The 11054-nt window shown below is 37.0% G+C and overlaps 1 protein-coding gene across 2 annotated transcripts; it reads right to left on the bottom strand.

Moving 5' to 3' along the window:
- Positions 1–355: 355 nt before the first annotated feature.
- On the bottom strand, positions 356–8852 carry LOC124298570 (uncharacterized). Of its 2 annotated transcripts, none has more exons than XM_046750748.1 (4): positions 8422–8852; positions 5473–5596; positions 1155–1403; positions 356–799 (listed from the first exon to the last, which is right to left on the bottom strand). In XM_046750748.1, the coding sequence occupies exons 1-4, from the start codon at positions 8422–8424 to the stop codon at positions 744–746; spliced, it is 432 nt and encodes a 143-aa protein (XP_046606704.1). In that variant the 5' UTR covers positions 8425–8852; the 3' UTR covers positions 356–743. The 2 variants fall into 2 exon arrangements, with proteins under 2 accessions (XP_046606704.1, XP_046606703.1); XM_046750747.1 differs by lacking the exon at positions 8422–8852 and adding an exon at positions 7200–7563.
- Between the last annotated feature and the right edge of the window lie 2202 nt (positions 8853–11054).

An 11054-nucleotide genomic window follows, 5' to 3' on the forward strand; every position in this document is an offset into this window, starting at 1 on the left:
TAATCCATATATATGAAGTAATACATAATCACGTGTTTTTAAATATATACATTCAGTTATGTATATAAACATCTATGTGGGTGTATTACAATGCACGCATTTTCGCTTTTAGCGTGTTTTGTGCGGTAGCCAATCTTCATCTGTAATTGACACGTGCTTTATATTTGTCTCAATTATAAATAGGTAGATAGACAACTGATTTATATTTTTCGAATAGTTATTACCTTGAAATCAATTGCAATTATTACTACTATTATTAAAAAATGCACATCAGAATTTTTTTAATACTAGTAGAAAGAAAATGACGGCAATCAAGGGTGTTATTAATATTACAAAATTGATTTTTACGAATTCCCAACAAATCTCATAGTTAATCTGTCCAAATTATATTCTATGACAAAATGCCAAATGCATCAAGTGGATTTTTTTTTTTGTTGCACTTAACCTCTGTATATTAACCTAATTTAATACATGATATTTATCTCACGTCACAGGAACTGAAGCCTCGTTGGCGATCTGAGAACGAAGATAGTCATTCTCACGTTCTCGGATAATTGAAATCTCACCGTAATCCCGAAAACTTCATGGGCGAAATTACTATCTCTGCAATTGACTGATTCCCAACTTCGCCAGGGTTTATTTTTCAATAGCGAAGTCCACTTTCAATAAACTCTTTTCACCGTACGAGCACAAAGCAGTTGCAGAAAATTTCTCTCTTCGTGTTAGCCAAAAACGGTGCGCTGTCACCCGGTGTATTGCTTTGAAGTTGACGCCCCGTCTTTGCTGGTGCTCGGCTCGGCTGTAAAAAAAACATGAAATAAACAGGATTTTAGAATCTGCCGATAATGAATAATAAGCTGACATTTAACTGTATTTGTTCCCTAAAAATCTCTAATTTTTCTCAGTAATCTGTCCCAGTTTTTCATAAAGCGGTACCGTGAAAATATATGCAGAAACAACAGAACTCTGATAATATTCTAATGAAATGACCGCCCTCTCCCCCCCTTCACACCTCAGAAAAACTAAATAAAGTTGTAACCATTTGCACGGAATCCTCTGACCCTTTGTATTCGTGCAATTTCGCTACGATCGAGGCTCAAACGATCAGCTGATTGCTCAGGGCGCCGCCATATTGTATTTGTGGATTCTGCTACCTTGCTTTGTTTCCGTCGTCAGTGCCTCCAGCCGAGATGGTAGATCGGCTGTATCCGTGTCTGCATGATGCCCCAGGATATCGGGCAGTGCATTTCTGCGTCCGGTTCTTCCAGTCGATAGAAACTGCTTAGAAGTTTCTCCATTCGGTACGGCACCGGGACTCACTGCTCCACTACTGACTCCATCGGAGGCGACGCTTTGGGCCTCTTGATCTGACTTCGGTTGTTTCCTCGGTTGCATTTTCAGAACTAAAAATGCAGAGTTTGAAGTTTATTTGATTCGTAATTTTTTTTTTTTTTTCATTAACATATCTGCTGCCGGTACTGGTGAAAATTTTTACAAAATTGTGTCACTCGTTGCAAACAAATGGTTTACTATTTTTTAGAGATTTATTAGTAATTGAAGCAGAATTCAAATTTATTTCCTCCGCTTATTTCGCGCTTCATGAGTCGCGGTTCTGATATAATATTTAATTTCAGATGAGTTGTTTTTTTGGCATTTTTTGGCTGTATAGGATCTGTCGAATATTACTTTGAAATTTAACCACAATTTTATTGACTGCTTTGACAAGTTTCGATTCGTAAGATGTTTCGGGGTATTTGAAAAAAGTTAGAAGGTTTTCGTCGTATTTCAGAAATGAGAACTGGCTAATTTTGCGATAACTGTAAACACATCTTAAAGAATGAAAACTTCAACTTTTCAATACCGGTGAACATGCAATTTATGTTTTACTAAAATGAGCTGAATTGTTCTAAGGACAAATTAAAGAATTCTATCTCATTATTTGAAACATAGTGATTTGTTTTAGGTATGACAGACTGCAGCCAAGCTGAAAAATAGCCAACCAAAATTATGTATCATAAGCGCGCCAAGATGTACTGAATAACAAATACAATGCAAACATTCAATCGTGCTGTTCAGACATTTTATCTCTCACCAAATTCACGATAAGCAGAATTACAGAAGCAGGCAATAATCCCTAATGTATAAGGCGGTAATTTTCGATCATAAAATCGTTCGAATAAAATCACAGGAATTATTCAAAGCTTGTTACTAACGAAACTGAAAAGAACGTGAAACCTGCCCAAGTTCAAATTTAAGAAATTATTTTTTTACGCTTTTCAACTTACCTCATATAATATTGCTAAACTAAAAAAAAAAAAAACAAAGATCTAAAACTTGTTACGGGTCAGTTTTTTTGGTTTATGAGAAATTTGTTGCAAAATCGTTAAAGTTTTCGCGATGTAAATAAGTAATTGCCTTAACCCTATTTTGTGGACGTCAGACGCGGCACTTGTTCAGCTTATTGATTGATTATAATTTATTCTAGACGTAGCTGAGCCGACTTGACGAACAGTCCTGCAATTGCAGGAAAGCTATTATTAAAAAAGGTGTTAAAATAACATTCATTAAAAACTTTATTTCGATTTGTCAGACGTAAACAAACATGGAGCACAAAATTGATGAAACGTATAATGCATTCAAAGAAGCAATTTAAGTTTAGCCGAGCTGCATTTGATCAGAAAAATCTCTTTTTGTGACACCTAAACAAATTTTTCATCGCTGATGTCAACTAATTACTGTCCAATTAGTAAAACCCTCGGATATCACAAAATTTATAAATTTTGTGCAATTTTCATGACAGATATGATAATTCGTTGTTTCTATAATTCTTTGACCAAGCGATTATCGCTATAAGCTAGGTACTACAGCAGCAATGCGTCTTTAATTTCGCACCTCGTATCGTATCGCACGTGACATACCATATATATATACCTATAAGCAGTGTATTCGTGGATTCAGCTGAGCTAGCCTTTCCATGCGATATTTTTCCTCAAAGGAAATCAATATTACGAGTGCAGTGCTGACCCATATCCATATGCCAGATACTTGACAATACCGTTAAGCTATGAGGCTAAAGTTATTAACGTTAACGTAACGAAACATTAGGTGAAAAAATCATAAATGCGTAATTTTAAAATGAATTCGTTCAACGAGTTGGTTTTTCAAAATAAGAGCACGTTTTGTTTATCAAGGTTTACTTTTCACACATTCCTAAAGGTGCGAAGTAACAATTTTTCCTAAACATGCATCGTTACAGTAACGTTCCTAACTTCATGCTCATGTCAGATTCTGTTTGTCTGTACGCCTTCAGGCTAATGCCATAAAGCATTGGAGCTTCAATGGGTAAACAATATGCTACGAATGATTTCTCATATCCAGAAAAATACTCAATATTACAGAACCATTGATGCAATATTTACATATTGTGATCATTCAACTTGCAACGTTTCAAGAATATTGCTGATTAATGCGTGCACTCGAAGCAATATAGAAATATTGCAGCAGCGTTTAAGCGGTTTTTTTTTTTTTGATTCGCGATCAAAACATTACGTACATATTGCAGTAATATTATGATGTTAAGTGTTTATACTTTACATTGAACTTGGAATCTAAAATACTTTTATACTGAACAATTTATTTCGAATATTTCAAATCATGTACAGTTACACGTACTACAATATTTTCAGGATATTGTGTGATTTGTGGAATGTCACGTGAAAAAAAAATAGCATATGATTTAAAAAAATTTTTTCCCATGTTATTTAAATGAGAAATAGAAAATTGGGAATCGCCACCTCTAAATATCAATATCAAGAGCTCATATTTTACCGAGGTCATTTTTGAGGGACACTCGGAAGATTTTTCAATGTTCTTCGAAAAAAAAAAAATTGTCGATTTTTTTGAAACACTCTAATATATAGTGATACTTTTTAACGTTTCCTTTTTTTAAATTCTGTCCAAACGCTTTCGATATTTCAAAAAGAAAGACTTATTCTCTACCAAAAAACCCATAATTCCTCATTTCCAACACACGAGATGCTTCGTCTTTATCTCTCTTCTTCTCTTTCATCTCACAGTTGTTGACGCGAATTCGTTTCAAAACTAACAATATTTATCGGTTTGCTTATTGTACAGTGTACATACAAAAAAAAAAAATATATTAGAGAGTATTCATTCTTTTGCACGCTGAGAGAAAAGAGCGTGTACGTAATTATTGGTCTTATTAAAATATATTATTAATTATATGTATGTTATAGATGGTGAATAGCTGTCACGAGCAATGCATGTACGAGGTTGAATGAAATGATGATCAAACAAGGAAGCTTATAATGTATAATATGCCTAAAACCTGTGCAGTAATGTTAATGTAATATTAATTATGTATAGTTCCAACATGCGAGTATGAAGTTTATTGTAGATAAATGTAGAATATGCATATAACCGGTGGTAGTCCAAATGAACGTGGACAAAGTTTGACCCCGACCCCCATCGAATTGGTCGTCAATTTATTTCCTACTTCTACTCCACCAAATACAATATTATCCTCCTTAACTCGAGAACTGTGAATTTGGAAAAAAAGTTGCGAAGGGTGAAAAGTTGTGTTTTTTTTTCTGAATTGGTCGAAACCAATTTATTCAGAATTATCTGGAAATCGTAAGTTATCGTTTTAAACGAAAAACGCACAAAAGTCAAAGAAAAGTTACGCTAAATGTTGAAAATCGAGTATTTTAACATTTCGCTATAACTTTTCTTCAAGCCACTTTTCATGTCATAACATGCACATTGATCTGCAAAGAGAAGCGTAGCTTCAAAACGACGTCCGGGCCCATTTTGGGTCGAAGTAAGAAAGTTTTCTTTTCAGTTAAAGATAATTCAGAAAAAGTATAAAATTTTTCGAGAACGCAGTGCTTGAGTCAAAACAAATTTTGTGCATTTTTCGTTGAAAACGACGACTTTGATTTTAAAAAATATCTGAAAAAATCATTTTCGACCAATTCAGAAAAAAAAACAATTTCCATATCCGTTACAACTTTTCTTCGAAAATTCACAGTTTTCGAGTTATGGAAAATGGGTCTTAAATACCTGCTCCTAAGGGGGAGGTGAAAAAAAATTGTAAAAATTAGAAAATTTATATCTGCTGGAGTAGAATTAGGAAATAAATCGACGATCAATTCGGGGGAGGGAGGTCAGACCTTGTTCAAGTTCATTCGGACTACCCCGTGTACGTAAAAAACATATATAGAAAATAATGTGAACGTGTATAAGAATAATATGTAATATTATAAACGCGTGGGTTAAATATAACTATAGGTATATTGCCGTATATATATATGTATAATGGGTTAGTAATTAGCATTCCAGATATATTCATATTAATTATATATTATACGTCATAACGGATGAAATATGCAAGCATGGGGAGAAGGGGGGGAAATGGGAGTTTAGAATGGAGCTTCGGGATGAGAAGAGTACCTTGGGAACGGTTCAGTCGCCTTTGAGGCCTGCAACACTTCCTCGACCTTGACTTGACGCGCGTTGCATTTGCGTGAACCTTCGCCGATCCGGCAGCGTCATGGCGTTGTTGCAGCTGCTTCATCTGCTCAACCGCATATTACAACCAGTTTACGTACTCTGTTCTCCTCCTAGTTTCTTCTTCCTTAACGCTATAACTTCGCACGACTTGTAGTTCTCATATTTTATCCGAAGATACACACTCTCGGCATTTTTTGACTTTACCGAATATGGCGATCGAGCATCGAGACAGGAAAGTTCCTTTTTGTTTATAGAAATACGTGATCGTAATAGAAAGATCTTTCGTAGAACGCCGTCGACCTGTGTTTACTTCTTGATCAAATATAGCGATCAAACAGCGCGATCAAGAATCGCATGAAAAGTGTTAATTTTATTCGAGAAAGTTGTGTTGTTCGATTTCAGAAAAACGTGACCAAAACAACTATTATTGATATGACGTGAAACTACATTTGTGTTGGTGTTGCGAAAATGTTTCTCTCGCCGTGTTAAGTTAATTTAGCAAAAATTACCGTTGTTGTACCTAGATAGTCACAATCAATGAACCCGAATTATAATCAATTAACATTTTTATGAACCTATTTGCATTAATTAACGAACGTTGAATTCATTTATTGGCAAACCTATTTCTGTACAGAATCGACTTTAATGTATATTCATAGGAAACAAAGTCAAGTTCATTTATTTACAATTAGTTAATAAAACTTTTTACGGTCTACTTGCATCTACTATAACAACCCTAAAATTAATTTTGTTATTTTTACATTGAATTTAATTACTCTTTATGTGGTCGATGAGAAGCAAGTTTTTATTCGAGTTCAAGATTCAGATGATCAACGAGCGCTAGGCAAAAGTCATTTACCCGGTTGGTCTAGTTCTATAAATTACGTAAGACGCCGTCGAGTCATTTCGAAAACTGCCCGACATTTTTTGATCAATTATATGATACAAAATATGAAACGGCACTCGGTGACGAAATTGCAAAAATGTCGGTGTCGTGACACGGTTTTTATAAGTAAATTAATTTCATAAAGTACAATGTTTTGTTTAATAATTTTTTCGTCCAGTTCCCTTCCATTACTGCACAATTCTTTCGTTCTGACTGTGAATTCTATACTAAACTGCAACGGTCTTACCAAGGTAAACAAGTTTCTTGCCGCAGTTGCATGCAACGCCTTATAAGGATAAGGCACTTGAAGAACAACACAAAGGAAACTTGCAGCAATATTATACGATCAATCTTTAAGAGATACATAATGTATCTAAATTATTCACGATATTTATTGATTTAAGATATTAAAAAAATAGAGAAGAAACTTTATATGAATCACTTGGTGATTTCTCTTTTTTTTTTAAACAATTAAAGTTTATCTAACCTCATCTGGGTCAATTCTGAAAACTCAAGAAGACGTATTAAAAAACTCACGATGAATATAGCGTAGATATTCCTAAATCTCTTAGTTATTTATGTTTCGACGTGAAAATTTGACGTCGAACGTCGAATGATATTAACCAAGCTGAAATAATCTCTTCGACGGATGTAAATGAATTAAAATTATGACAGATCGTTGGTCGCTTGTTCGGTGGCAATTGATATTATCTGCAGAAATGTCGGAAAACTGGACGTATAGATGATAATTATAATTGCAATTTTGTCGCGTATAATTTACCACATTAATTTCCATAGCTGTAATTTTCGCCATCTGCTCTGTGCTCAAAACAGCCAACTCCACTCCCGCTGTTTGTCTTCTAACTAGTTGTTAGATATCTTCATAACTCATGTGGTTTTATTAGAAAATGTTTCCAAGCGAAAGTTATGCGGTTTTGAAGTAGAAGACAAAACGGCAACACGTTGTTTGTGGGAGAAACGTGTAACTGTTTTCGTGGCGAATTCACGCATTTTCGAATTTTGTCACTCCAACGATTTCCAGTAGAGTTGCAATGCTGCAATGATCAGAGGAAACGGAACTTGAATGTCAATACATGGCCATTTTTATGTTTTAGATTAAAATTTTGACATTGCAATAACTTTTCGAAAAAAAAAAAATCAAATGAGCCCCCTTCACAATTTCTCTTCTTCGAAACCATCAATATAGCCATGTTTTGGATATCAGGGTTCAGTTTCCAAGGATATTTGGAGGGCTGTTAATCCATCGGAATGACAAAATTGAAAAACATCTAAATTCGTCACGATGACCGTTACATTCAAAAATTGTTCTCGCTTCAATTTTACGGAACCGTACAACTGATTTTGTGTCCCCCGTAAAATCCATTACACAACTTTTGTCGGACACATTTTTCAGTAAATCTATCATAGTTTGTCAGACATTTGACCGATTCGATTAATTGAAATGAGTATTCAATTATTATATGTACATATATGAAGCTGCGATAATTCCGGTATACAAGGTAAAAAAAAAAGAAACTAGTGAATCACCGTCGACGATTTCTACCTTGCCGACGGTGAACTTAGACGACACAAAAAGATGAAACGAAGGCAATAATAAACATGAAACACTGCTGAAGCCCCGCCGTCGGGGTCGAAGCAAAGCGAATAAGGAATAAATTTTTGACAGAGAGAGAGAGATCGGCGAATATTTCATGGGTTTATGCCAATAGCTCTACTCAAACCTATTAACAAGTAACGACGACCATCAACAAGAGCAACAACGACGTCTACACCGAACGAAAAGTTGCATGAATGTATATTACATACACGATAATAAACAGACACAAATGCATGTAAAAACGATAGCCGCGTGACGCGCATTGAGGTAAATAATCGAGAGAGTATAAGCGGCAAGCTGCAGGCTATGAGTTTATTACGTGTCCCGGTTCAGCCGCGTCAGGGGTCGAAGTAGGAACGAGCGAAGGAACGATCAACTCACTCACCATTGATAACGTCTTCCGGTGATTGAATATCAGGCCGCGGTAGCAGCAGCAGTAGCAGCAGTAGCAGCAGGGGGGAGGGAGACGAGGAGGAGGATAAGAGAAGAAGCGAAGGGAAGACTTGATGTTTCGGCGTGGGTGCAATGAGATCGCCCGTTCCGACTAACTTCACTCTGACAACAAGCTCCAGGGCGACGACGTGAGCAGCCGCCGTCGATATTGGCCGCCGAGCGAGTTCCGCCGACACAACAGTTTTCGAAAACAACAAAACCGGCTCATGTCACCGTCGCCGAACGCATTGTTTCGCCGCGTTTGCTTTCTGACAGCGCGGGTAATAACACCTATCAGGTCAACGGGTCTCAGCGGCACATGACCACGACACTTGCCCGCCGCCGTCGGCCGACATCTTGGTTTTTTAACACCCATCGCTCGCCGAATTGCTCACGAAATTCCTCCTGCTGCGACGCTCGCCGTGTTCGCAATCCCGAAGCCCTCCGAGTTCAGCCGATGAGTCCCGATTCGCGAGCATCATGTCAAGCACTCGATTCGAATTCGCTTGTTTCGCTTTTTACCGTTTTCACCTCTCATCTATCTGCTCTCATTGTCAGAAACAACGCGCGGACAAGTCCCGATGTCGTTCTCCCGAGCTCCGGCAATGGGATAATTTGTAGTATGGCAGTAACCGTCTGATGCAGCTATCTCGGAAAGAACTTTTTAATTTAGAACTTTTTATTGTATCAGATGATTCAAGAACCTTTGGAAAACTTCTGAACACATGTCGGTTCTCTACGTGAATTGACTGCAGGGGTTTTCTATTGGATATAAAAAAATTTTGAAATCATTTTTTACACAGTGCACGCTAAATAAATATTAGTCAAATTCACTGTTATTTTTCACGAGACGTAACTACCTTGATGTCTTACAAAATATTCTCAAATCTCGCAAGATCTTTTAAGTCCTGTGATGCCCTTTGTAAAATCTTTTGAAGTATCGTGACGTTTTTAAAATCTGCATTATGAACTCTCACCAATATCTCATAGCGAATCTGACTAGCCGGGCTACCTCCGATTCTTCGTTAGCTTGAATTTATTAATTTCTCATCAAATATTATACTAATTTTTGTCATTTTATCACAAAGTGCAAAATACGTTGTAATCAAGTTATGCATTTTCAGTACTTGATCACTTACAAACGCGCCTGTTAAAAATATCATTGGATTGAATATACCAAGTTTTAACGGTGAGAAAGCGTCGGATGCATTACGCCTGTGCAAATATTTCATCCACAATTACTTTTTGGTACGGTTTCACAGTACTATGAGAATCACTGCATGAACCGCAGATCGTATAAGAGATGACGATGTACGTAACCTCGAATGTGCAGATGATGCAGTTCTTTTCACAATACCGAAAGTCCGTACCGAGAAACAATTGAAAGTATACAATGAACACACGCGGAATATATCCTTACACCATTTCTCGTTGCTAGGAATTTACTTCATAATTGACCCTGTTTAATGAACACAGTAAAAGTTGTCCATGTTGGGGGGGGGGGGGGGGTTTTAGATATTATTTTAGCAGCGACAACGTAAACGAGGAAAGGGTTACGTATGCGGGAGGCGAAATCAAAATCTTCAAAAAAAACGCATGTATTTGTTAAATGTCCCTCAAAAATCGTCAAAGTCTCGGGAAAGCTCTTGCGAAGTCGCATGTGAAGTAGAATGAATTCTTATGTTGCATGAGAACCGTGAAATTTGATGTCTCTGAAATCTTCTAAAAAAGTCATCGGTCGTGAATTCTGTTGGAGGTGTGCGGAAAAAATTATTGAGATCAGCGGTGCAACTGCTATAAAATTTTACTAGTTTTAAAACACTCGCTCGCTAAGGATTTAAGCGGGGTAAGCGGTTTTTGTGCTCGTGCGCTCCCTTACTCGTGTTTTACCAGGTGACATAGTTGTAGGCTTCACGGTATACCAAATGAACAATGCCTTTGTGCATGTGACGCAAACCGAATCTGTCCGTAAGATTTTTTCCATATAATGCTACAAATCACGTTTACACATGCATATAAGTCTAACGTATTGTGATTTTATGATAATAAATTTCGTCAAAAAACACCACAGAACAATCAGCTAAGTGCTGAAAGATTTTAAACACTACGCACAGCAATTTTGGCTCTAATTGAACGACGTTATTGTCATGTATTCCTATGTATACAATGCCAGCCACTCACCAATTGCAATTTGTTGATCGTGGTCGTTCGGTTTTTTTTCCGATTCAAAATGATATCTGAAGCATGCATATTGGTTTGATAGTACAAAACATGACGTTTTCAATAATCAAATTTGTAATCTTGAAAATTAGTCCGGAAGGTCAAAAGTCATCAGGTCAAAGACCTGGACAGCCAGAACTACGGAGCGCTCGTCCTGGCAGTCGAGTTTCACCAGTTAGCGGACCTGGAGAGCAGGAACCACGGAGCGCTTGTCCTGGAAGTCGAGTTTCATCATGAAGCGGACCTGAAGCGCAGAAACTACGCAGCGCTTGGTCAAAAGTCACCAGGTCAAGAACCTGGACAGCCAGAACTACGGAAAATTAGTCCTGAAGGTCCAAAGTCACCAGGTCAAGGACCTGAACAGCC

The sequence above is a fragment of the Neodiprion virginianus genome, chromosome 2, assembly GCF_021901495.1.
Source record: "Neodiprion virginianus isolate iyNeoVirg1 chromosome 2, iyNeoVirg1.1, whole genome shotgun sequence".
Lineage (NCBI taxonomy): Eukaryota > Metazoa > Arthropoda > Insecta > Hymenoptera > Diprionidae > Neodiprion > Neodiprion virginianus.

Bases quoted from the DNA above. Each gene is read 5' to 3' on its own strand.
- LOC124298570 (XM_046750747.1), bottom strand. From the start codon at position 7,232: ATGGCGAAAATTACAGCTATGGAAATTAATGTG. The intron at 5,597-7,199 runs GTAAATTATACG...GCGGTTGAGCAG, and splicing joins CAGCTATGGAAATTAATGTG to ATGAAGCAGCTGCAACAACG. The intron at 1,404-5,472 runs GTACTCTTCTCA...CTGCATTTTTAG, and splicing joins GCGACTGAACCGTTCCCAAG to TTCTGAAAATGCAACCGAGG.